Here is a 27,743-nt window from a genome sequence, read left to right as displayed (position 1 = left end):
TAGACCAGCCTTAAAGGCTTTGACTTCTAAACCCATCATTGTGAATGCCTCCCTCCACAAGATCAATGCCTTACATACCTTCTGGAATTTGATTAGAAACAAAAGAATTATTTGGAATCAGTGGTTTATGACAGGCAGGATTATTTATTCTGGTCCTAGAGGGTACTGGCAGAAAGTTCACAGGAGGGTCACTATACTTGTGGTGGGTATTCGTTAGTAACTTGACTATTTCCGACTCTTCCTCTAAAAGGGTTATCAAAGAATATACGACAGGTTCCGAAGTTTCTGCAAATGTCAAGGCCTTGTCATAAAGAAACTCAGAAATATGTAAACGACAAGCCAGAGGTAGGTTCTCATTGGTGGAATAAAATGCCACGAGGGGAGCTTGGTAGGGATATTTGTGGTCTTTAGAAAATCGAATTTCAAGTTCATATAAAAAAGATGCATCTTCAATAGCATTAAGATGAGAATCATCTACACTTCTTTCTATTCTTCCAACAATTTGATTTGGGGGCACTTCATGTTTGAATCTGCATTTTGATCCAAATTTACAATTTCCTTTGAGGTAAAATTTACAGATTTCAAGTGAATTCTCTTGTACATTTTTGGTACTTTCTTTTGGCTTGGATTTGCGGAATCTACTTGTCAGATACTCCAGTTCTAACCCAATGGTCCAGACTCTGTTCTGAATTCTTTCTATAAATTTTTCTCCACAGATGGACTTGAGAGCAAATGCCTCTTCCTGTCGCTGTTCCATACACTCATCCAAGCTTATCTGGTTGACTGCCTCAGAGATCTTCATCCTCTCTCCAAATGTCTCTGAAAAACACTGGGTAAGGAGATGCTCTAGTGATGCTCCCACATCTCCATCACACATCCTCAGGACCGCTTGACAGCGTTCAGTATTGAAACCATACCTGTCAAGGGCAAAACATAACAAAAATGACACATAAAAAGCAGTATCACACCATTACAGTAAAATTCATTTAAATATGCTTAGATGAAGTTATGACTATACATAGGCAGGGCTTGTATTTTGAAAAAGCATCCCTGATAACAATAAGCCCTCCTGAATGACCCCTTCTGATAAGATAGAATATTAGGCCTATCAGGCATTACTGGAACCCACATAATAGGAAAGTACACAAAGAGGGGTAGTGGGTTTATATGATTTTGGTTTCCTTGAATTCTTTCCCAACTCCCATAAATGATCAAAGCAATCACCTGGAAAGTTTTTGCACTGCAAATGGGGAGACTGTAAATTCTGGAACATAAGGCTCCACTGAGGCTAAGCCAGCATATTCCAAAGGATCCAAGTCGGGAACGAGGGAAGGTTCCTGTCCAGCTGGCCAGTACCGCTCATCATTACAGCAATCAGGCTCATCATCTTCCTCCTCCCCAGAAATGCCTCTTCTAGCAAAGGCAACATTTTCATATATTAGATATTACTTTCTACTTACTTCAAAGAAAAATTTAGCAAAGGTCTAAGAATTTAATTCATAGGATCCTGACTACTCTTCAGTTGCTGATTTAATCTTATATTGAACTATTAATTTATATCTTGGCAATTAACATTTACCAGGCATTTATTAAATGCCAGGTACTGTGTTAAGTGCTTTATATGAACTAACTCCTTTAATCTTCCCAATAACTGTACCAAATACTACTGGAATGTCCTTTTTTTTTTTTTTTTTTTAGATGATCAACTAAAACTCAGAGAGGATTAGTAACTGCCTAGGTTACACATTAAGGAGCAAATAGAGATTTTGCCAAAGGCAGACAGACTCCTGTGTTCTTAACCACAGAAACCTTGGCTATTCTCTCTCTTCTCATTCATAAAAACACTATCCCTAATTGTTTGTTTTGCTACATAATCTCCCTTTCTAAATCTAAAACAGATAAGAGATTTGTAGATAGGATGGAAAATGAGCTGTTCATGACTGGCCACTAATTAATTCTGGTAAATGGAAAGAAGGAATTAACTTCTCCAACTGAAATCCAAAGCAAAAGAGCCGAAATGCAGTAGAGTGGGAAACGACTAAGATTTAAGAGTAAAAGCTTTCTCTTAGGCAGACAGTCATGACAAGCAAATCCTAAGACTGCACCTGACCGAGTCAATATTTGCTCCTTCAACACTACTTCTACTTGTTCATTACAAGGGTTTATCTGGAAGGTTACAGATAAATCAGTTACTGAATCCATATGAGCACTGCCCTGGAAAAAAATAAAGATAAAAAGGCAATCCCATGGATGTTGCAAAACAAACTCACTCTAAAATTGTGGCTGAATAATTATTCTTGTATTTCTCTTGGCTCACTTTCAACTAATTAAATGGCCACAATAGGATCAGTACTGACACAGCATTCCAAAGATGCACAGGACCTTCACACTGCCAGTATGTTTTCCTTAATATAATAATTGACTCAAATAAAACAATTTACTCAGATCCGGCATCAGCATCTTGTTCTTGCAGGTCTCGGAGAAGAGCTTTCACTTTCTCTTGATTCTCAGAAGTCATATGTAGAGTCTGAAGGGGTACTTTGGCTTTGGGTTTCCATTTTGGGCGTGACTCTCCTTTGCTTATGTTACTGTTGCTAGGTCTATAGAGAACAAAAGAGCAAAATTACACACATACCTTCAATCAGAACTTTTACACTCTCCTCAGGGGTCCCCAGATATACACAATACAAACTGGATTGTCAAGTATCTTACAAAAGATGACAATGAATGTGAGGAGATTCTCCATTTTCTATAGTATTTACCAGACTTCATTATATCAGACCTGCTGGAAAAAAACCTTATCAGATTCTTGGCCAGGCGCAGTGGCTCACGCCTGTAATCCTGGCACTTTGGGAGGCCGAGGCTGGCGGATCACCTGAGGTCAGGAGTTTCAGACCAGCCTGGCCAACATGGTGAAATGCTGTCTCTACTAAAAATACAAAAATTATCTGGGCGTGGCAGTGCGCTCCTGTAATCCTAGCTACTCAGGAGGCTGAGGCAGGAGAATCACTTGAACTTGGAGGTGGAGGTTGCAGTAAGCCAAGATTGTGCCACTGCACTACAGCCTGGGCAACAGAGCGAGACTCTGTTTAAAAAAAAAAAACAACAAAACTTAACAGATTCTTAATCATTAATTCTGGCTTCACTAACTCAAGAATCCTTAGGAAAAAGCAATGCTAATGATGGTTTCCTCTGCACTATAGGACATGAAGAGCATTTCATTTCATTCTGCATTAAAATCTGAAAACCACTGAGTTTCATTCTTCCTTGTGAATATTAAGGCCCTATTTCTAAAATACCCAATTATCTTTATTTCTGATTATTAAAAAAAAAAAAAAAAAAAGGCCGGGGGCATTGGCTCACACCTGTAATTCCAGCACTTTAAGAGGCTGAAGTGGTAGGATTGCTTAAGCCCCAGGAGTTCGAGACCAGCCTGGGCAATATAGCAAGATCCTGTCTCTATTTAAAAAAAAAAAAGAAATAAAAAAATTACACAGCATATATAATCTCTTATGATTTGTCTGATCATTAGGAAATGATCAGTTAAACATGAGGGGGAGTTGGGAGTTTCACATGCTCCTATCTTAAAGTCATCCTTTATCTTAAAGTCAGTCTTTACATTTGTAAACTATATGCCAATCTCTTTAATCTCCTCAAGGAAATCATTCCAGCACTTATCCCCCTTTCTAAATCACTGGTTTTTCATTCTTCTTTGGATCATTCCCATCAGCATACAGACATACTATAAGGTCTACCCTCTTAAAAAAATGAAACCAAGCCAAATCCTCCCTTGAGTGCACATCTCCCTGTAGCTACTGACCCATCTCTCCTCCCTCTAGCTCCCTTATAGTAAAACTTCTCATTTAGGTTATCAAAATCATTGTCTCTGTCTCCATTTTCTTTCCTCTTCTCTCTGAAACACAACCCAATCAGTATTTCCTATGCTACTACAGCTCTTGTCAAGGTTAACCATGATACCCACATTGTCAAATCCAGTGGACAATTCCAGTAGGTCAAGGACATTTTCCTTGACCTACCAGAAGCATTTTTCCACAAATGTGTACCCTCTTTAAGCATACAATTCGATCTTATTGGCTACTCTCCTTTAAAACACCTTTGTCCCTTGGCTTCCAAAAACCACTCTCTTAGTTTCCTACTTCATTGGCAGCTCCTTCTCAATCCCCTTTGTTTTTCATACTTTCTCTTAGCTTTATTTATTTTTTAACTAAAAATTTTTATTGATACATAATAATTGTACATTCTTTATATGGTTGATAATGGTTTGGCTGCAAGTCAAATCTCATCTTCAATTGAAGTTCCCATAATCCCCACATGTTATGGGAGGGAACCGGTTGGAGGTAGTTGAATCATGGGAGCAGTCTCCCCCATGCTATTCTCGTGATAGTGAGTAACTTCTCACGAGATCTGATGGTTTTATAAGGGGTGTCCCCCTTTACTTGGTTCTCATTCTTCTTTCTCCTGCCACCTTGTGAAGAAGGATGCTTTTGCTTCCCCTTTCAGCATGATTGTAAGTTTCCTGAGGCCACCCCAGCCCTGTGGTACTGTGAGTCAATTAAACCTCTTTCCTTTATAAATTACTCAGTCTCGGGTATGTCCTTATAGCAGCGTGAGAATGGACTAATACAGGGGTACATGTGCTATTTTGATACATGCATACAATGTGTAGTGATCAAATCAGGGTAATTAGAATATCTAACACCTCACACATTTATCATCTCTTTGTGTTGGGAACATTCCAAATTCTCTTAGCTTTAAAACCTAGAGTGTCCCAGGGCTCAAACATCAGATACCTTCTCTATTCAATTTTATCTAGACTCAGAACTTTAGCATTTATCTATAGAAGACTCACACATTTACATCTCCAGCCTAGATCTTTTTCTTGAACCTCAGATTTATATATTAAATTATCTATTTTATATCTACACTTGGAGAACATCTCCTAACTGGTCTCCTTGCTTTCAACTCATGCTCCTTTATAGTTTATTCTCTACAAAGCACACCCAGTCAATGCTATTGAGTATAGATTCATAGACTGTACACTGCACAAAGGTTCCTGGCTGGGAGGGAAGAAGAGGGAGGAAGGGACAGCAAAATCCGGTCCATGCTCTGCTGGCTAAGCCATGATTCTGGTGTGGGGCTATAACTGTCCAAAGGAAGGAGCACCATTTTCTAATTCACATAAAGGCATACACTGAATAGAAACAACTCTGGCCAGACTGACTGATAATATCACACACCCTTGCCTCAAACCCTCCAAAGGCCTTCTGTCTTACTTCATGCAAAAGCCAAAGTCCTAATAATGGCCCATGAAGTCCTATACAGTCTGGCCTTTCTGATCTAATTGCCTACCACTTGCCTTCTTGCCCACTCATTCTAGCCACATGGTTCTTTGCTATTTCCTAAACCTTCCAAGCACATTCTTGCCTTAAGAAATTGCTATTCCCTCTGCCTTGAATGCTGTACTCAGAACTTCACAGCTTATTCCTTTACTTACTTCTTGCCTCTCTTCACGTGATACTTTATTAGGGGGGCTTTCTACATAAATTAACAATTCTATTTTGGTATTTTATATCCCTGTTACACTCCTTTATTTCTCTCCATAGCATGCGGCACCTGGTAATGTTATACATTTGTTTATGGTTTTTCTATCTCAAATCCCATTCTATCTAGATAAGGACAATATTTTACTCCCTGCTGCAATTCCAAGTCCCTAAAACAGTGCCTGGTGCATGGTAGGCATTCAGTAAATACTTACCAAATGAATGAACATCTACGGACTCCAAGAACCTATAATGTCCATGTTTTGAAAAACTATGGAGCTGCAGCTAACTCAGAAGTTAGGTTCTTGGCTAGGCACAGTGGCTCACACCTGTAATTCCAACACTATGGGAGGCCAAGGCAGGAGAATCACTTGAGCCCAGGAGTTCGAGACCAGCCTGGGCAACATAGAGAGACTATGCTGCTTGCTATTTATAAAGTCTATAGTAGTGTACAGTAATATCCCTAGGCCTTCACATTCACTCACCACTTCCTCACTGACTCACCCAGAGCAAAATCCAGTCCTGCAACTTCCATTCACGGTAAGTGCCCTACATAGGTATCATTTTTAATCTCTTATACTCTATTTTTACTATACCTTTTCTATAACTAGACATGTTTAGATACACAAATACTTACCATTGTGTTATAATTGCTTAGAGTATTCAGTACAGCAACATGCTGTATAGATTTGTAGTCTAGGAGCAATTGGCTACATCATACAGCCTAGGTGTGTTGTAGGTTGTACCATCTGGGGTTGTGTAAGTACATTCTATGATGTTTGCACAACAATGAAATTGCCTAACAATGCATTTTTCAGAACACATCTCTGTCACTAAGTGATGCCTAATTGTAGTTATACTGTATAACATGCAATAGCAAAACATTTACTTTTATTAAATACTCATTAGAATTACTAGAATTCCCATGATTTATTCATTAGTTAAAAGTTGAACAGGAGAGAAACCTAGATAAGGCATCTGTTACTGGTCACCACATGTAACACCATCAGATGATGGCTGATTTGGCTGGAAAATACACAGCTCATCAACTAGAAAGACACAGTACAGTCATGTTGCACTTTAGGCTGTTCAATGTTTGTTTTTTGAGATGGAGTCTCACTCTGTCACCCAGGCTGGAGTGCAGTGGTGTGATCTCAGCTCACTGCAACTTCTGCCTCCTGGGTTCAAGCAATTCTCCTGCCTCAGCCTCCCTAGTACCTGGGATTACAGGTGACCGCCACCATGCCTGGCTAATTTTTGTATTTTAGTAGAGACAGGATTTCACCCTATTGGCCAGGCTGGTCTCGAACTCCTGACCTCAAGCGATCCACACACCTGGGCCTCCCAAAGTGCTGGGATTACAGGCGTGAGCCACCGTACCTGTCCATGTTCAATGTTAACATCATCATTTTAACATCAATGTATGATGCATAAGGAATACTTAAAATAATTTTCATCACACTATTTCTGTATTTACTTTCCTAGTAACACTGGGTATAATAGCAGTATTACACTCAATTCAGTGTCATGCAACCTACATACACACAAAAGCTGTTATTTCCCATCATGTCTTCAGAAAAGGGTTACAAAGAGGAAGACAATTTGACCAGAATTACTCGACTTTTTTTCCCTTCTCAGCCATCTGTTGTCCCATACATTAGGGGTTGATACCATTCCCATATTTAAACATTCAAAGAGTTATAATGACCTGGAAGGGCGCCTTGATTCACTGAAGATACAAAAGTCATCTCCATCATCCCATATTCTACTGGAGGCCTTTCTGTTGCCGCCACCTCCACCACCACCACCGCCACCGCCACCACCACCACTCCCATGAGATTTACTGGCGTGACTCCTGCCTCCTCTTCCTCCTCTAGAAGACCCTTTTCCACCTCCTTTGCCTGGCTTGCCTTTTCTTCTTACTGAAGAACTCATTTTCACCTGCAAGAGAAAAAAATTAATGTAGACATCATAAAACCAGACATGTACGATAATCCTTTGTTTGCCAAACTTATGAATATAGGCTACTTTAAAGAAACAAAGGAAAATGCATATGTAAAAAGAGCTGGTCTTGGGGCAGGATTCTGAATCTGTTCCAGTGAAAAAATTTTAAAACTACAAAATAAAAAGAGCCAGCCAGTTTAGGGATAGTATGGATAAATCTTCACAAAAGATTTATAAGCACTTCTACCTCAGGACTAATATTTAGTGAATGTCTCTGATACAGATTTCTAAACTAAAGATGTACATCATAAACACAGGGAGAAGTGTCAAAATACACATGTCTAGGCTTTAATCCTAGATTCTCATTTGGTTAGGTCTAATTTAGAGTTTTATTTATTTATTTATTTATTTATTTATTTAGAGATGGAGTCTTGCTCTGTCGCCCAGGCCGGACGATCTCAGCTCACTGCAACCTCTGCCTCCTGGGTTCAAGCAATTCTCCTACCTCAGCCTCTGGAGTAGCTGGGACTACAGGCGCCTGCCACCACGCCCAGCTAATATTTGTATTTTTAGTAGAGATGGGGTTTCACCATGTTGGCCAGGCTGGTCTCGAACTCATGACCTCAAGTGATCTGCGCACCTCAGCATCCCAAAGTGCTTGGATTACAGGTGTGAGCCACTGCACCCGGCCTAGCATAGGATTTTAAAAATCCAGTCGAGAAGTTTTCATGTATTTAATATATGTTTTGACAAAATTTAAATTTATATATGCTGTATCAGGAACACAGCTTGGGCTCAAAGATTCTGCCAAGGGCAAAAGAGAAGTAGGCCATAAGACAGATAGCTCCTAATCTTTTTCCAAAGGACTGACTCCATTTACAATGGAGTGTGGAGAAGTTCAAACCTAAAGGTGCTTTCAAGAAGAGTGAGGTTGTGGGGAAAGGGAGATTACAGGATTAAATGAAGATGTAGTTTAGACTGTTGGCCAACTAGTTTGCAGGAAGCAAACCAAGGAATAAGATCACTAGGAAGTTCCTTTTTGGGATTAGAACGAGTATTAAACTGGGATCTCAGAAACTATTGCTTCAAAGAAGCCATACTTTGGTTGGATTAGTTTGTAAAGGAATTTACTCTCCAGAGCATTGTTGAAAACAATTCAGCAATCAACCATGGGCATACCCAAAGCTGTACCTCCCAGAGGAGCAACAACAGAGGCTTAAAATTGTAGGAGGGAAATAGACTTCACTAAAATATTCTAGCCAGTCACTAAAAATTAAACCAGGAAATAACAATAAGAAGCCCCTGAAAGGGGAGAATCAGTACCCAGAGTTGTTACAGTATGTTATCCAAAATGTTCAGTTAACAACAAAAAAGTCACAAGGCATGCAAAGAAACACTTAAGTATGACCCATACACTGGAGAGAAAAAGCACAAACTGCCTATGAGTGAGATCAGATGTCAGATTTAACAGAAAAGGAGTTCAAAATAGTCATTATAAGTATGTTCACAGAAATAAAGGAATGCACAATTAAAGCAGTAAAGGAAGGTATGATGACAATGTCATATCAAATTGAGAACATCAATAAAGAGATAAAAAATTATATATATAAAAAGAACCAAATGGGAATTCTGGAGTTGAAAAGTATACTAATTGAAATTAAAAATTCACTAGAGAAGCTCAACCATAAACATGAACTAGCAAGAGAAAGAACTGATGAACTTGAAGACAGACTGACATTGATTATGCAAGCTGAAAACAGAGAGAACGATAAATGAAGAAAAGTGAACAGAGCCTTGGAAAAATGTGGGACACCATCAAGGGTACCATATACATATAATGAGAATACCAGAAGGAAAGGAAAGAAAGAAAAGAGCAGAAAAAATATTCAAAGAAATAATGGTAGAAAACTTCTCTGATTCATTAAAAATCAATAACCTCCACATGCAGGAAGCTCAATGGCCTCCAACTATTAGAAAATAAACACAGAGATGCACAAAATAGACATGTTGCAATAAAAATGTTGAAGGTCAAAAGACAAAGAGAAAATCATGAAAGGAGTAAGAGAAAAACAACTTATCACTTACAGGGGGGAACCCCAATAAAATTAATGACTGATTTCTTCACAGAAACAATGGAGGGCAGAAGGTAATGACATATATATTTAAAATACTCAAAGAAAAAAATAGGGCTGGGCGTGGTGGCTCACGCCTGTAATTCCAGCACTATGGGAGGCCAAGGCGGGCAGATCACGAGGTCAGGAGATCAAGACCATCTTGGCTAACACAGTGAAACCCTGTCTCTACTAAAAATACAAAAAATTAGCTGGGTGTGGTGGCACACACCTGTAGTCCCAGCTGCTTCGGAGGCTGAGGCAGGAGAATCACTTAAACATGGGAGACAGAAGATGCAGTGAGCCGACATTGCACCACTGCACTCCAGCCTGGGTGACAGAGTGAGACTCCATCTCAAAAACAACAACAAAACAAAAAAACAAAAAATAGTTAACCAAAAATCCAGAAAAGCTATCTTTCAAAAATGAAGGTAAAATGAAAACTTTCTCAGACAAACAAAACTGAGAGAATTTGTTGTCAATAGACCCGCCTCACAAGAAATACTAACAGTTCTTCAAGTTGAGGCAAGTATCCCTGGATGGTAATTTAAATCTACATGAAAAAACAAAGAGTACTGGTAAAGGTAATTGAGTAATTATTTTTAAAAATCCACATTTATATTGGACATTTATTTATTTGAAAACGAGTATAAAAGTATTGTCTCTTCTCTGAAATGATTTAAAAAGCAATTATATAAAATAATATGTATATGATATAATGTTGGGCCTGTCACCTATAAGAAGGTAATATGTATGTAATATATTTGCCAATAACAGCACAAAGAAGATTGGTGGGAGCGTAATTGTGCTGTGCTGAGAAAATGACTACAGACAGTAAAGTAATACTTGTAACAAGTATAGTTGGGTATATAACATTAATAGATATAATATGTATAACAATACTATAAAAAGGAGGAAAGGAATAGAGCTATATAAAAGTAATACTTCTATGTATCTGTCTTAGTCTGTTTTCTGCTATAACAGAATGCCACAGACTAGGTAATTTATAAACAACAGAAGTTTATTTGTCTCATGGTAATGGAGGCTGGGAAGTCCAAGAGCATGATGCTGGCATCTGCCTAGTGTCATCTCATGGTGGAAGATGGAAGGCAGAAGTGGGCACGATACAGAGAGAGGTACCAGCTGCCAGACTTATTTTATAATAACTCATTCTTTTTTTTTTTTTTGAGACAGTCTCGCTCTGTTGCCCCGGCTGGAGTGCAGTAGCGTGGTCTCGGCTTACTGCAAGGTCTGCCTCCCTGGTTCATGCCATTCTTCCACCTCAGCCTCTGGAGTAGCCGGGACTACAGGTGACCACCGCCGGCTAATTTTTTGTTTTTTGTATTTTTAGTAGAGAAGGGGTTTCACCATGTTAGCCAGGATGGTCTCGATCTCTTGACCTTGTGATCCGCCTGCCTCGGCCTCCCAAAGTGCTGGGATTACAGGCGTGAGCCACCGCGCCCGGCCTAATAACTCATTCTTGCTATAACTAACCCACTCCCATGCTAGTGACATTAAACCATTAATAAGGGCTCTGCCCTCATGATCGAATTACCTGTTATTAGGCCCCATCTCCTAACACTGTTGCATTGGAAATTAAATGTCTAATACATGAACTTTGGGGGTAAACATTCAAACCATAGCAATATTGCTGGAATTAAGCTAATATAAATCTGAAGTTGTTCATAAACCCCAAAGCAATCACAAAAATACTACATTAGAAAATATTCACTTAATGACTAAATGCAAATGAAAGCATAAAGTAAGAACAGAAGAAAAAATAGACATTGAGAAATACAGACATCCAAAAGTAGAATAGAGTTAGATGTAATTCTCAGTATATGGACAACAAAAATAAATGTGAGAGAATAAAGCAGTCCAATCAAAAGACAGAGATTGTCAGACTTGATTAACAAACAGGATCCAAATATATTCTGTCTGCAGGAGAGGCACTTTAAATTCAAAGACACAATAAATGAAAAGTAAAAGGATGGAAAAAGATGATCTTGCAAACAGCAACTACAAGAAAGGTGGAGTGGCTATGTTAATAGCTTACAAAACAGACTTTAAAGCAAAAAATATTACTAGAGATAGGGATATTTCTTAATTATAAAAGGGTTAATCTGCCAGGAAATGATAACAATTAAAAACACATATGTACCTAATAATAAGGCACCAAAATACACAAAGCAACAACTGACAGAAATGAAGGGAGAATTAGACAATTCAATAATAATAGTAGGAGACTTCAGTACCTCACTTTTAATGGTAGAACAACTAGACAGAGGATCAACAAGGAAATAAAAGACTTGAACAACACTCTAACCAACTAGACCTAATAGGTGTCTATAGAACACTCCACCCAACAACAAACTATACATACTTCTGAAGTACACATGAAACATTTTCCAGGATAGACCATGCTAGGTGATAAAAGAAACCTCAATACATTTTTTTTTTTAAAGACAGAGTCTTGCTCTGTCGCCCAGGCTGGAGTGCAGTGGCACAATCTTGGCTCACAGCAACCTCCGCCTCCCAGGTTCAAGCGATTCTCCTGCCTCAGCCTCCCGAGTAGCTGGGACTACAGGCACCCGCCACCATGCTCCCTGACTAATTTTTGTATTTTTAGTAGAGATGGTGTTTCACCATGTTGGTCAGGCTGGTCTCGAATTCCTGACCTCAGGTGATCTGTCCACCTTGGCCTCCCAAAGTGCAGGGATTACAGGCGTGAGCCACTGTGCCCAGCCACAAACCTCAATAAATGTAAAAAGAAAGAAATAATATGAACTATGTTCTCCAACCAAAATGGAATTAGAAATCAAAAGCTAGAAAAAATTTGGGAAACTCACAAATATGTGGATATTAAACTAGGTCTTCCTAGGTATTCCTTTCTTCAAAATTCCTGATGATTATACACATGTATTCAGAGTTTATCTTAAGTTTGTCTCTCCTTTCTACTCCCAGAAAGCTCTTTGAAAACAAGACTATGTCTATTTTGATTACCACTGTACCCTTAACACAGTGTCTAGCATATGGTAGGAATTCAGTATCTATTTGTGGAATGAATGATTGAAGGTTGAAGAAATGACTTATGTGGGAATGGAGATTTGTTCATCTATTTATTCATTCCACAAATATTTATTGAGCACTTATTATGTGCCAGATCCTGGGGATATAACAGCAAAAAAGACAAAATTTCTGCTTCATGAAGCTTACCTTCTAGAGGGTAAGACAAGACATTAAACAAATAGATATATATTATAACTTAAGTGCTATCAAGGAAAAAAAACCCCTGAGGCAGTTATTTTAGATAGAGTGGTTGGGTAAGGCCTCTTTGAGATTTTAAAGGACATCCGGAAGAAATTGAGAGAATGAGCCATGAAATAGTCATCCCTCGGTATACACAGGGGATTGGTTCCAGAACCCCCATGTATACCAAAATCCACGGATACTCAAGTTCTCCAGTCAGCCCTGTAGAACCTGCATAGAGGAAAAGTTGGCCCTCTGTATGTGGGTTTTGCATTCCAGGAATACTGTCTTTTCTTTTTCTTTCTTTTTTTTTGAGACTGGATCTTGCTCTATCACCCAGGCTGCAGTGCAGTGGTACGATCATAGCTTACTGCAGCCTCGATCTCCTAGGCTCAAGCAATCCTCCTGCCTCAGCCTCCTGAATAGCTGGGACCACAGGCGCACCACCACACCCAGCTACTTTAAACATTTTTTAGTAGAAATGAGGTTTCGCTTTGCTGCCCAAGCTGGTCTCGTACTCCCGAGCTCAAGCAATCGTCTCACCTTGGCCTCCCAAAGTGCTGAGATTACCAGCATGAGCCACTGTGCCTAGTTGAAATACTGTATTTTTTTTTTTTTTTTTTTTTTTTTTTTTTGAGGCAGAGTCTCACTCTGTCGCCCAGGCTGGAGTGCACTGGCGCAGTCTCAGCTCACTGCAACCTCCACCTCCCGGGTTCACGCCATTCTCCTGCCTCAGCCTCCTGAGTAGCTGGGACTACAGGCACCCGCCACCATGCCCGGCTAATTTTTTGTATTTTTAGTAGAGACAGGGTTTCACCGTGTTAGCCAGGATGGTCTCGATCTCCTGACCTCGTGATCCGCCCGCCTCGGCCTCCCACAGTGCTGGGATTACAGGCGTGAGCCACCGCGCCCGACCTGAAATACTGTATTTTCAATCTGTGTTGGGTTGGAAAAAATCCACCTGTAAGTGGAGCCGTGTATTTCAAACCCATGTTGTTCAAACGTCAACTTTACTCACAAAAATGTAGAGTCATTAAAATCTTAACAGGCAAGAAAAATAACAGGTCAAACTGAATTCTGTAAGGTTGTGCACCAATAATTACCTATTATTTCTAAAATTTAGGGAAATTAAATAACAAATCAGTTAGATTAGAACTTCATCTCAAAAACCATGCAGCCCAGGTAAATTTGTGTACTGAGAAACATTAGGAAAAAGCAAGAGGATACTTACGCTGATTCAAAACAAGTTGTCTCACACCAACCCAGAAAATGTTACTTTTACAACTAGATCTGAGATATGCGCTTAACATTTTAAACGAAGATTTACTGACTGTAATGGTGTCCAATACCACTCTCCCAGAGTTTTCAAGGGAATAGGAATTAGGTTGTATAAGCCACGTGGTTAGATTCCACTATCTATTCCATCTAGCCCGGGAAGACTCCAACTATCTTTCTTCACCATGGATACAGGGACCTAAGTTTGGCTGTAAGAGTATTCTTTGTTTGATAGCCAAGGCACTGAAAAGTGAATACACATCACTCTCCTCCCAGGCAGATCTCTGACTGATCACAATATATCCAGCTCCATCCAGATATCCAGATCTCGTATCCTTTTTCGAACTCACATCGTCCCCACCCTTCTCCCCAAAAAAGCCACACAGACGGAGTCAGAGAACGGAGCTTGATCCCTTCAATCAACCCCTTAGCCTGCTCCAAGCCTGAATTTCACGCCCCGCCCCCCCGGCCCCAACCTGCAGTTTGAGCGTGGACAACCTCAGCGGCAGAGCCCGCCTTGGTTCGGTATCAGGGCCTGGGATCCTACTGGTCCAGATTCACCGGCCCCAGGCAGACAGGATGAAACACACCGGGCCGCGATGCTCCTCAGATCCCGACCACTCCTGGAGCAGGAGGCGGCAGACACACTGACAAACAGGGTGACACGCACACCGTGCGCACAACGCGCATCACTTGTCCGCAGAAGTGGAAGACGTACCTGGCTCGCAGAGTTGGGTCCCGAGCCGGCTGTCGGGAGGTGCTGCCCAAGGGTCAGAGGTCCAAACTGGACTTGGCCACCCTCACGGCTCTCACTTGGAGCAGCCCTGCGGTGGCCCAGCTGCAGCGGCACAGTCCCGGCGCCTTCTGATTGGCTCAGCTTCAGCCCCTCGCGTATTCGCTTCCGGGTGAGAGGTGCCCGGTCGCCCCAGCAACCAAGTCGCACCTGGAGCTGTCCTAGCGCCTAGTTCTCTCCCGGCCGCAGAGCTGGCCGCCCAGGGGGAGTCGCAGAGTTTGGAAGATCTCTCTAACACCTCTCGGCCAAGTGAGTGCCCCTCCTCCTAACGACCCGGGCAGAGAAGAGCTCCTTTAAGTCGAACTAGCGTGGAGTCAGAACCTGCTTGGCTCCCGGTAACTCTTGTGGGGGTGTGATATATTTCCTGACCGTCTAGTCGAGGGGCACGGGGGAACCCCTGGTCTGGGAATCTAGCTCTGATTCTGTTGTTAATTCGCTGTTGAGACACCCGAGGCGCGTGCCAACCTCCCTGGGCCTCAGTTTCCGCTATGGTGCCGGGTGGTCTCTGTGAGGTTCCCTCTAGCTCTGACGTTCCCAAGTTTCGAATGTAGAACATTTTAGCGGCAATTGAAAACAGTCCAGTTTCTGATATGATTACGTTTAATGCTCTGCTTCATAGGCACTTAACGATTCCTTCCGAAGTGCCCTTCATTCACTAGACGTTCTGTTACTATTAGTACTAAACACGGAGTCGGACAGTAGGGTGAGAAGAGATTTGACTAATCTGCCATCCGTGTCCTGGAGGAACTGGGTGGGATAGGGGATCCCGATACAAAAGCATGGTTTTAATAGAACCTTAAGTACTACAGTAGGAATAGGCCCAGAGTGCCGTGGGGGTTCCTGAAGGAGTCTGAGGTTGACAAGTAATGAGAAGAAAGGCTTTGTGGGAGAGCTCATACCTGAGCTGGGGCTACAAGAATACAATAGCTAATATTTACAGAGTTTAGACACTGGGCTAAGTGCTTTAACTAGATTAGCTCATTTACTTAATTTGCCCCATCTAAGGATGAGGAAACTGAGGCATAAGATAATTATTTGTCCAAGGCCAGAGAAAATGGTGGAGTCTGGATGCAAAGGTAGGTAGTCCGACGCCAGAGCATGAACCCCTAACTACTACACTCTATTTTGCCAACTCTTGAGGGTGAATAGCAGTTAACCAGGTAAAGAAGAGAAGGGTGTTCCACCCAGAGTACAGCATGGCATCTGTGGGAAACTACAAGCAGATCTGGTAATCTAGTTAGTTATCATTAGTTAAACACTTAGAAAGTAGCTCTGACGCCTGTAGTTCCAGCTACCTGGGAGGCTGAGGCAGGAGAATGGCGTGAACCCGGGAGGCGGAGGTTGCAGTGAGACGAGATCAAGCCTCTGCACTCCAGCCTGGGCGACAGAGCGAGACTCCGTCTCAAAAATAAATAAATAAATAAATAAATAAATAAATAAATAAATAAATAAAATAAAATAAAAAAATAAAAAAGAAAGAAAGTAGCTCTGTGTCCCTGCTCTCTTGGAATTTCACATCTTGCGGACATGTAAATAACTAATTAATGAGCACACATGGCAATTTCTATATACCACCATACTTCACCCTTTATCCACAACCAAATCTTAGAAATTATGGGGAAAAAATAAGCAAACATAACTAAATTCAGATTTTTCTAAGATTTAGTGTTAATTAGTGTCTATGTTTAACCCCTAAACGAGATCAGAATTCTAGCAAGATTGCTCTCTATCCTCCACACCATTTCCATATTGATATTACCTGAGTTTTAGTTACAGATTCTTTTTTTTTCTTTTTGAGTTTTTAATTTTGGTGGAGGTGGAATCTCACTATGTTGCCCAGGCTGGTCTCAAACTCCTGGGCTCAAGCAGTCCTCCCACCTCACCCACCCAAAGCGTTGGGATTACAGGCATGAGCCACCAGATTCTATTTTTAAAACTTAATTTTTTTTATTTTATTATTTTTTTAAGACAGAGTCTTGCTGTCTCACCCAGGCTGGAGGGCAGGGTGTGATCAGACTCACTGCAGCCTTCACTTCCTGGGCTCAAGCGATCCTCCCACCTCAGCCCCCCAAGTAGCATGGACGACAAGCATGCAACACACACCCAGCTAATTCTTGTATTTTTTGTGGAGAACGGGTTTCACCATGTTGCCCAGGCTGGTCTCGAACTCCTAGGCTCAAGCAACCCACCCTCCTCAGCCTCCCGAAGTGCTGGGATTCCAGGCATGAGCCAGTAATTCATCCTACCAGTGTGCCTGCCAGTTTCCATGATTTTAGATTGATAGTTTCGTTGGATGTAGAATATTAGGTTGAAAATAATTTTGTCTCGCAATTTTAAAGACATAGTGCCATTTTTTTTTTAGAATCCACTGTTGCTAATGTCAGTCCTTTGTAGTTTATTGTAGGTAATCTGGTTTTTGTTTGCCTGTTTTTAACTAGCCTAGCTGGCCTTTGGTCTTTATGTCATGAAATTGTACTGTAACCTGTCTAGGTGTGGGATTTTGCTTAGTTCCCATTTGTAGTCCAAGCAGTCATTTTCTTCAGTTCTGAGAAAAATTTGGCTATTTATTCAAATATCCCTTATTCTTTCCCTCTGGAATTCTTATTAGACTGACAGTAGCCTTTTGGATCCACTTTCCGTCATTTTAAAATTCTTTGTGCTACTTTCTTTTTTTTTAATTAAAAAATTCTTTTTCCAGCCATCTCACTCACACTTTGTGCTACTTTCTAAGCACATTTTTCAACCTAATGTTCCAGTTCACTAATTTGTTTTCAATTGTATCTATTCTGCTTTTCATCCCTTCTAAGAAGTTTTATTTCACCAATTATGTTATTCATTTCCTGGATTGCTAATTGTTTTTTGTTTTTTATAATCACTTGTTCCTATTTCAAGGATACTAATACTCTCCCTTTCTCTCTGAGGTTGTTACAGTTTAAGTCCTCTACCTATTGTGTTAACTCTGTTTCCTCAGTGATGAGCCTCCAAGCCTTTCTCAAGTGGTACCTAAATTAATTTTTAAATTCCCTTGCCCCACCCATAAAGACTGATTCAGTAGATGTGGGGTAGAGAGAAGAAACTTAGAAGCATCTCAGGTGATTCTGAAGGATGGGCCTGCATACCCTCTCTACATAAGTTTTCTTCAGTATCGGAAAATACAGTTTCTAGTTTTAGTCCACTAAGTGTCCAGGGATCTGAGGCCCAGAGTCCCCCTCAGTCTTGCGGTCCTCTTTCTTCCTTTTTCACTTGGTCTCCATTCCAGTCTCATTCTGTGTGGACCTACCAGCCCTTCCCCACTTGCTATCTTTATTTTCCATTTCTTCCTATTGCCAATTTAAAGATTCCTCACTCCACCTTACCTCTGTGGGACAATCAGTAAATCATATGGGCTACCAAAGAGAAATAAAAACATATCCACACAAAAATCTGTACACCAATTTTTTTTTTACTCCTAGGAAGCTGTATGTTTTGAAAATGTACATCAGTGTTTATAGCAGTATTATTCATAATGGCCTCAAACTGGAAACAACCTACATGTCCATGAACTGATGAATGAATAAACAAAATATGCTATTTCTGTACAACATATTTATACAATATACTTGGCTATAAAAAGGAATGAAGTACTGATACACGATGCAACATGGATGAGCCTTGGAAACATTAAGTGAAACGAGCCAGACATAAAGGACCACATATTATCTGATTTCATTTATAAGAAATGTCCAGAATAGGCAAATCCCTGAGGCAGAAAGTAGATTAGTGGTTGCCAGGGGTTTGGGTTTGTGGGGTGAGGGGTGTTTGAGGGGAATCATAATGGGTAACTGCTAATGTGTACAGAGTTTCTTTCTGGGATGATTAAAATATTCTAAAATTAGATTGTGATGATAGTTGCACAACTCTGAATATACTAAAAAAATCAAATTGTATTTTTTTAAAGGGTAGATTTTGTGGTGTGTGAATTATATATTAATAAAGCTATCATAATAAATAAATTTTAAAAGAGATCATCTAGGCAAAATTGTTTATTTCCCCGGGACCCTGCATTAGACAATGGAAATACCAAGTAATCATGATATGATGTGATCTTGAGAAGTAAGTCCATTTGGATAGTGCTGAAAGCACATTGGGTATAGGTCTTATGACATAAGAATATTTACCCTTGGTTGGGTGTGGTAGCTCACATTTGCATCCCCAGCACTTTGGGAGGCTGAGGCGGGAGGATCGCTTGAGCCCAGGAGTTTGAGACTGGCCTGGGCAATGTAGTGAAACCTTGCCTCTATCGAAAAAAAAGTAAACTTATGTCACTGTTTTTAAATCTTTTAAAACAGCTTCAGAAGTGTATAAGATCAGCTTTATCTTTCCAAATGGAGACAAGTATGGTAAGCATACGCTTCAATTACTTTTTCTGTACAGAAAATTAAGTAGCTTAGGAATAAAAAACTGAGACTGTTAAATTTTATAAAACTACTATTAGGATATTAACTTTATTAACTAAAATAACAGAAATCCTAATAGATAAAGAGCTTTTAAAATCAAAATTCCAATGCCTTGGAAACCTATGGGATCTGTCAATCTTCCTGGCCCTTGAGTCTCAGTTGTTACAAGATGTTCTATGTCCATGGATTTACTCATCTCCGGTCTCACTGGTTTCAGTGCTAGGGAGCCAAAGAAACCCATGAGGTGTAGTTGCGATTAGGCCCAGACATAACTATTCTCATTTATAATCTTCAGTATTTCTCCTCTGTTTAGATGGTGACTGTACAAGAACATCTTCTGGAATCTACGAGAGAAATGGAATAGGTATTCATACCACTCCTAATGGGATTGTCTACACAGGAAGCTGGAAAGATGACAAGGTATTATTGTTGTTTTTAATATTGGCAGTGGATAAATAACCCTGTGGGTTTAGTGATTCCAGGCATTTCACCATTAATCAAAAACTCCTATAATGAGTAGACTATATAATAAAAATAACAAATGATCATATTAACATATATTAACTTATGAGTAATATTAAACTCACTGTAGAAAGCTAATCATCGTTACTTTCTTTCTCATCTCCTATTCATTGAGTAAAGCTGAATCCGTTACATAATTTTCTCATTTAATCCTCATAATAACCTCATGAGATAGGTACCATTAATACTCTGTTTTACAAATGAGGAAAATCAGGCTCAGGTTTCTTGCCCAGCTAGTAAATGATAAAACAGGAAAGTATACCCTGGTCTGCTCAAATCCAAATTTGAATTCTTAACAACTACTTTGTACTGGTTTCCTGAACTAACTAAACTGGTTGCCCTTTAAGATTTCTGATACATTCAGGGTATCTTGAGGACCCCTATTTATCTTCATCATGGACCCCCTGATGTTCAAATGTCCCAGATCCAGAACATTTGATTTACTGGGCTTCACAGATAGATACAGAGGAAGGAAAATGATAAAAATGTTGTCTTTTTACTATGGAAATAAAGGACAATACAAAGTTGGTTAAGTAATAATTAGCAGATGATAGACTTATATTTGTACATTTTTTAAAGGTTCTTGGGAAACCGAAGATTAGTTTCTAAGGTAATTTCCTTTGTTACAAACAGATGAATGGTTTTGGAAGACTTGAGCATTTTTCAGGAGCAGTATATGAAGGACAATTTAAGGATAATATGTTTCATGGACTGGGGACTTACACATTCCCAACTGGGGCAAAGTATACTGGAAATTTCAATGAAAATAGGTAAGCTTAAAATAAAAAAAAATCACTGCATTTCTAAAAGATTATTTTCTGGTATGTTTGCTTAAATACTTATTTATTTATTTATTTATTGAGACAGAGTCTCCCTCTGTCATCCAGGCAGGAGTGCAGTGGAGTGATCTCGGCTCACTGCAACCTCTGCCTCCTGGGTTCAAGCGATTCTCTTGCCTCAGCCACCCAAGTAGCTGGGTCCACAGATGTGCACTACCACACCCAGCTATTTTTTGTATTTTCAGTAGGGACGGGGTTTCACCGTGTTGACCAGGCTGGTCTAGAACTCCCGACCTCAAGTGATCTGCCTGCCTCGGCCTCTCAGAGTGCTGAGATTACAGGCGTGAGCCACTGTGCCCAGCTGCTTAAATACTATATTTAGTTAATTCTAAATATTCTTTTATGATATAGTTTCTAAAAATTGTTGGAGGCCAGGTGCGGTGGCACAGCACCTCAAACATCATTGATAGTGAAGAAATATTTGTTGAATAAGTGAAGTAATTAAGCTAGATAACCGATATAAACTTTTCATTTTTTTAACTCATTGTTTTGGTTTTGTGTGAACCTAGATTATGTGATCCTAAAATCTTGGACACCAAATAATTGTTTGTGTTTGTTTGGAATAGTACGTGGTTTTTTTTTTTTTTTTTTGGTTTGTTTGTTTTTTTGGCAGGATATGAAAGCAGGATGCTGGGTTTAAAAGCAAAGCTTGAAAGTAGAGGATATAATCTTCAGACATAGTATATATTATGCTAGAAAATCTTATATCTGGACTGTAAATTATTCATCTTTGTTAATGGAAAACTTATTTTCTACTATTGCAGGGTGGAAGGTGAAGGGGAATATACTGATATCCAAGGACTAGAATGGAGTGGTAACTTTCATTTTACAGCTGCTCCAGACCTGAAATTAAAGCTTCACATGTAGATGTGATGTTAAATTAAAGTTGAAATGTAGTAATTGAAGCTTTTAGTTGTAAGGAAAGCAACTTAATCTGTTATTTGAAATGACTTCATACACTACCCCTATAAGTTTGCCAATAAAACCATCACTTGCTTACACCTTTTTGAACTTTATATTCATTGTCTTACAATTAGTTTAAAATAAATGACATGATTCAATTCAGTCTGCTTATTATAATAACTATGGCAGAACCATCCAAATCTTGGCAAAGTTGATTTCCAATCCTCTGTTTGAGTTTTGTCATCTTTTTTTTTTTTTTCTAGTTTGTGCTTGTGTGTCCTGGTCAACATCCGACCTCTTTAAAAAAAAAAAACTTTTTTTTTTTAGGCTGTAATACATTTTATTCATTTCTTATTATTTTCTAACTTTTATTTTAGGTTCAGGCATACATGTGCAGGTTTGTTATACAGGTAAACTCATGTCACACGGTTTGTTATACAGATTATTTTGTCCCCTAGGTACTAAGCATAGTACCAATAGTTATTTTTTCTGATCCTCTCCCTCCTCCCAACCACCATCCTCAGGTAGCCCCAGTGTCTGTTGTTCCTTTCTTTGTGTCCACAAGTTCTCATCATTTAGCTCCCACTTATAAGTGAGAACATTCGGTATTTGGTTTTCTGTTCCTGTTCTGTTAGTTTGCTAAGGATAATGAACACAATTTTAAGTGTACAATACATTATTGTTGACTATAGGTACAATGTTGTACAGCAGATCTCTAGAGCTTATTCATCTTGCTTGACTGAAACTTTATGGCCTTTTATTAGTTACCTCTTATTTTCCCATCACCCCAGCCCCTGGTAACCATATTCTACTCTTTGATTCTATGAATTTGACTATTTTATTTTTCTTATTTTTTATTTTTTTGAGATGGGGTTTCACTCTTTTTGCCCAGGCTGGAGGGCAACAGCGCAATCTTGGCTCACTGCAACCTCTGCCTCCCGGGTTCAAGCTATTCTCCTGCCTCAGCCTCCCGAGTAGCTGGGATTACAGGCACTTGCCACCATGCCCAGCTAATTTTCGTATTTTTAGTAGAGATGGGGTTTCACCATGTTTGCCAGGCTGGTCTCGAACTTCTGATCCACCCGCCCTCGGCCTCCCAAAGTCCTGGGATTACAGGCGTGAGCCATCCCACCCGGCCACATTTGACTATTTTAAATACCTCATACTTAAAAGTGGAATCATATAGTACTGGTCTTTCTGTGACTGGCTTATTTAGAATAATGTCCTCAGGGTTCATCCATGTTGTCACAAATCACAGGATTTCTCTTTTAAGGCTGAGTAGTATTCCATTATATGTGTAAACCACATTTTCTTTATTCATTGTGGTGGACTGCTACTATATGAGTCAGCAATCCTACTTCTGGGTGTTTATCCAAAAGAATTGAAGCCGGGTGCAGTGGCTCATACCTGTAATCCCAGTACTTTGGGAGGCCAGGCAGGCCAGGAGTTCAAGACCAGCCTGGCCAACATGGTGAAACCCCATCTCGACTGAAAATACCAAAAAATTAGCCAGGGGTGGTGGACGTTTAGTTTGTTTCCACATCTTGACTATTGTGAATAGTGCTGCAGTGAGCATAGGAGTACTAATATTTATTTGAGATCTTGATAGCAATTTTTTTTTTTTTTTTTTTTTGAGATAGAGGAGTCTCACTCCGTTGCCCGGGCTGGAGTGCAGTGGTGTGATCTCGGCTCACTGCAACCTCTGCTTTATGGGTTCAAGCAATTCTTGTGCCCTGGCTACCCAAGTAGCCAGGATTACAGGTGTGGTCCACCATCCCTGGCTAATTTTTTGGTATTTTCAGTAGAGACAGGGTTTCACCATATTGGCCAGGCTGGTCTTGAACTCCTGGCCTGCCTGGCCTCCCAAAGTGCTGGGATTACAGGCATGAGCCACTGCACCCGGCTTCAATTCTTTTGGATAAACACCCAGAAGTAGGATTGCTGACTCATATAGTAGTTTTTTGTTGTTGTTATTTATTTATTTATTATTACTATTATTTTAATGTGGACCACTTCACAAATCTGCATGTCATCTTTGCACAGGGGCCATGCTCATCTTCTCTGTATCATTCCAATTTTAGTGTGTGTTCTGCCAAAGCAAGTACAGTAGTTATATTTTTAATCTCTTGAGGAACTTCCATAGGATTTACCATAGCAGCTGCACCATTTTGCATTCCCAGGAACAGTGGGCAAGTGTATGGTAACCCAGTTCTTCCCACTTTCTTTCTGTGCCCTTACTGAAAATCACAGAGTACCTTGACTGCTCTGTGACCCAGCTGGCTATATGTTTTTCTCAGCAGGCTTGAACCCAAACTGGGCCTTGAACATTCCCAAGCACTGAGAAAGGTATTTCAGTTGTTGCTCAAAACACTGAAACTGGCCCCCAGCCCTGAGCCAAATTTCTCAAACTGTCATAGAAACTCCAGACTCTGATCCCCTTGCTGCAGACATACCTGGGTAGAACATTCCTTTTCTCTCTCAGCAATTGCTGCAGCGCTCTGTAAGGAAGTTTCCCTAATAAATTCTTTGGACTGATCACCCTAGAGCTTAGAGTTTTTTCTTTGGTATTCCAGCCAGCCCTATCTCAGGACAGTTGGAGACTCCCTTGTGGGAAGTCCCCCTGCCACTGCTTTTGGGGTGATTCCAGCCGAGGATTTGAGGGTTTAGAGAGACAAAACAGCAAGGGTTCAATTTCTCCACCTCCTTAGCATTTGTTTTTTGTTTTTGATGATAGCCATCCTGTCTGGTATAAGGTGGTATCTCATTGTGGTTTTCATTTCTATTTCTCTGATGATTAGTGACATCGAGCATTTTTCCAAATACCTATTGACCATTTATATGTCTTCTTTGAAAAAATGTCTGTTCAGTTCCTAATCCATTTTTAAATCAGGTTATTAATTTTTTTTACCATTGAGTTGTAAGAATTCCTCATATATTTTACAGATTAAATCCTGATCTGATATATGATTTGCAGATATTTTCATCCATTCTGTAGGTTGTTACCTTTTCACTCTCTTGATTGTTTCCTTTGCTGTGCAGAAGATTTTGGTTTGATGTGGTTCCACTTGTTTATTTTTTGTTTTGTTGCCTGTGCTTTTGGTGTCATTATCCATGAAATCATCGCCAAGATCAATGTCATGAAGATTTCCCCCTGTTTCCAACAACACATGGAAAGGGTCATATACCATGACCAAGTGAGATTTATCCCTGGGATGCAAGGATAGTTCAACATACGAAAATCAACTAATGTGATATTCTACATTAACAGAATAGAGGACTAAAATCACATAATCAGCTCAACAGATGCAGAAAAAGCATTTAACAAAATTGAGAACCTGTTCATTATTTTAAAAAAAACCTCTTAACAAATTAGGAACAGAAAGAAATTACCTAAACATAACAGAGGTCATATATAAAAAGCCCACAGCTAACATCATACTCAACAGTGAAAAACTGAAAAGCTTTTACTCTAAGACTGGGAACAAGGCAAGGATGCTAACTCTTGTCACTTCTATCTCTAAAAAAGTATACATTAAAGGAGACTATCAAGAAAATGGAAATACCATCCTCACAATGGGATAATATACTTGCAAATCATATCTGATTGTCAGAAATTTGCTTAATATAGTCACTGCCTCAGCATCCATTTTTAGGCCTGACATAAGTTGTCTGACGTCCAGTCATATCCCATTACTCTTGGCCTAGTTAAAACTTTCCTTCCCCTTGTAGTTGTTTGCAATACAGCCCACTTGTTCCTTACCCTGCTGACCCAAAACCCAACACATCCCACAGGTGCTGACCATGATAAAACCTAAAGGTCAAAATAAGTCATGCAAAAATAAGTTCCCCCTTTCCACATGTTTTCTTTAAACTAGCCAATCCACAACCCCAGAGGGAAAGCCTAAGGGATAACATCCGTGGACCTTAATAAAGGTGTAGTCCTGTGGTCTTCTCTCTCACCCCCACCCCACTGGTTGAGCTCACTGCTACCTCCAGATTTCCAGAAACCATAGCAATAAAAACTATGACACTGATAAAAAGTCTAGTTTCCAAAATGTATAAAGAACTTTTACAACCCAACAATTAAAAAAACCTTAATTTTTAAAATGGGCGGGAGGCAGTGGCTCACACCTGTAATCCCAGCACTTTGGGAGGCCGAGGCAGGCAGATCACCTGAGATCAGGAATTCAAGAGCAGCCTGGCCAACATGGTGAAACCCCATCTCTACTAAAAATACAGAAAATAGCTGGGCATGATGGCGGGCACCTGTAATCCCAGCTGCTCAGGAGGCTGAGGCAGGAGAATCGCTTAAACATGGTAGGCGGAGGTTGCAGTGAGCCAAGATCGCGCCATTGCACTCCAGCCTGGGCAACAGAGCGAGACTCCCATCTCAAAAAAAAAAAAAAAGGGCAAAGAATTTTAACAGATGTTTCTCTGAAGGAGATATACAAGTAGCCAATAAGTAAACAAAAAGATGCTTAACATCCTTACTCTTCAGGGAAATGCACCTTAAACCTACAAACCCACCGTGAGATACCACTTCACACCAACTAGGATAGCTATTTTTATTATTATTATTTTATTTTAAGTTCTGGGGTACATGTGCAGGATGTGTAGGTTTATTACATAGGTAAATGTGTGCCATGGTGGTTTGCTGCACTTATTAACCCATAACCGAGGTATTAAGCCCAGCAAGCATTAGCTATTTTTCCTGATGCTCTCTCTTCCCCCACTTCCACAACATGTGTGCTGTTCTCCTCCTGTGTCCATGTGTTCTCATTGTTCAGCTCCCACTTATAAGTGAGAACATGCATTGTTTGGTGGGATGGCTATATCAAAAAAAAAAAAAAAAACAGACAATACAAAGATTGGCAATGATGTGGGGAAATTGGAGGCCTCACACATTTCTGGTGGGAATATAAAATGGTGCAGCTGCTGTGGAATACATTTCCTCAAAATATTAGACATAGAGTTACTACGTGACTCAGCAGTTCCTAGGTATGTACGCAAGGGAATTGACTTGCACACGAATGTTCATAGCAACATTATTCATTGCTATAGTCTGAATGTGTCCTTCCAAAATTCATGTTTAAACCTAATTTCCTCACGCCTGTAATCCCAATACTTTGGGAGGCCAAGGTGGGTGCATCATTTAAGGTCAGGAGTTTGAGACCAGCCTGGCCAACATGGTGAAACCTCCTCTCCACTAAAAATACAAAAATTAGCCAGGCGTGGTGGTGTGTGCCTGTAATCCCAGCTACTCGGGAGGCTGAGGCACAAGAATTGCTTAAAACTGGGAGGTGGAGTCTGCAGTGAGCCAAGATGGCGCCACTGCACTCCAGCAGGGGCAACAGAGTGAGACTCTGTCTAAAAACAACAGCAACAACAACAAGAAAAACCTAATCTCTACTGTGGTAGTATTAAGAGTTGAGGCCTTTAGGGGGTGATTAGGTTATGAGGACAGAGCCCTCATGGATGGGATTAGTGCCCTTATAAAAGAGATGTGAAGGAGATTGCTTGCTTCTTCTGTCACAAGAGAATGATGCAAGAAGGTGCCATCTTTGAAGAAGAGAGCAAGTCCTTACCAGACACTAAATCTGCTAGTGCCTTGATCTTGGACTTAACAGCCTCCAGAACTGTGAGGAATACATTTCTGTTGTTTACAAATTACCCTGTCTAAGGTATTTTCTTATAGCAGTTCAAATGGACTAAGACATTTATAATAGCCCCAACTGGAAACAATCCAAATGTCCATCAACTAATGAATGTATAAACAAAATGTCCACATAATGGAATATTATTCAGCCGTAAAAAATGAAGTACTGATACTACAACATGGATGAACTTCAAAAACATTGTACTGGCCAGACAGGTGGCTCATCCTGTAATCCCAGCACTTTGTGATGCCAAGGTGTGTGGATCGCTTGCCAGGAGTTTGAGACCAGGCTGGGCAGCATGGCAAAATCCCATCTCTACAAAAAATACAAAAATTAGCCAGGTGTGGTGCACATGCCTATAGTCCCAGCTACTTGGGAGGACCACTTGAGCCCAGGAGGCAGAGGTTGCAGTGAACCAAGATCGTGCCACTGCACTCCAGGATGGGTGACAGA

General features: G+C 40.2%; 2 protein-coding genes and 1 non-coding gene across 15 annotated transcripts in view; 1 reads left to right on the top strand and 2 right to left on the bottom strand.

Moving 5' to 3' along the window:
• DHX57 (DExH-box helicase 57) overlaps window positions 1-15,054 on the bottom strand; it is a 78,599-nt gene extending 63,545 nt beyond the window's left edge. For 6 of the 12 annotated variants that reach the window (XR_010149575.1, XR_010149576.1, XR_010149577.1 and 3 more), the window contains exons 1-5: window positions 14,859-15,054; window positions 7,270-7,502; window positions 2,442-2,600; window positions 1,225-1,413; window positions 79-917 (exon numbers count right to left, since the gene is read on the bottom strand). Coding sequence is in view for 9 of the 12 variants with exons in the window: in XM_054678350.2 (XP_054534325.1) it covers window positions 79-917; window positions 1,225-1,413; window positions 2,442-2,600; window positions 7,270-7,496 (1,414 nt within the window). In the remaining 3 variants the exon portion in view is untranslated. Of the gene's footprint in view, window positions 1-78; window positions 918-1,224; window positions 1,414-2,441; window positions 2,601-6,198; window positions 6,350-7,269; window positions 7,503-14,616; window positions 14,759-14,858 lie in introns of those variants that run through there. The other 6 variants (XM_063789984.1, XM_063789985.1, XM_009442352.5 and 3 more) reach the window with 5 other exon arrangements.
• MORN2 (MORN repeat containing 2) overlaps window positions 1-21,731 on the top strand; it is a 46,915-nt gene extending 25,184 nt beyond the window's left edge. Inside the window, 7 exon segments of one of the 2 annotated variants that reach the window (NM_001246561.1) lie at window positions 251-345; window positions 717-833; window positions 10,811-10,926; window positions 19,262-19,312; window positions 19,683-19,789; window positions 20,525-20,661; window positions 21,495-21,729. In NM_001246561.1, coding sequence (NP_001233490.1) covers window positions 20,525-20,661; window positions 21,495-21,597 — 240 coding nt within the window. In that variant the 5' untranslated portion in view covers window positions 251-345; window positions 717-833; window positions 10,811-10,926; window positions 19,262-19,312; window positions 19,683-19,789 and the 3' untranslated portion in view covers window positions 21,598-21,729. 2 annotated transcript variants of the gene reach the window in all.
• Window positions 21,732-23,631: 1,900 nt separating this feature from the next.
• LOC112208331 (U6 spliceosomal RNA) lies at window positions 23,632-23,738 on the bottom strand. The gene has a single exon (XR_002942733.1). It is a non-coding gene; the product is annotated as a U6 spliceosomal RNA (small nuclear RNA).
• Between the last annotated feature and the right edge of the window lie 4,005 nt (window positions 23,739-27,743).

This window comes from Pan troglodytes, chromosome 12 (assembly GCF_028858775.2).
Source record: "Pan troglodytes isolate AG18354 chromosome 12, NHGRI_mPanTro3-v2.0_pri, whole genome shotgun sequence".
Lineage (NCBI taxonomy): Eukaryota > Metazoa > Chordata > Mammalia > Primates > Hominidae > Pan > Pan troglodytes.
Note: the sequence above shows the minus strand (reverse complement) of the source record. Positions and strands in the feature narration are given on the sequence as shown.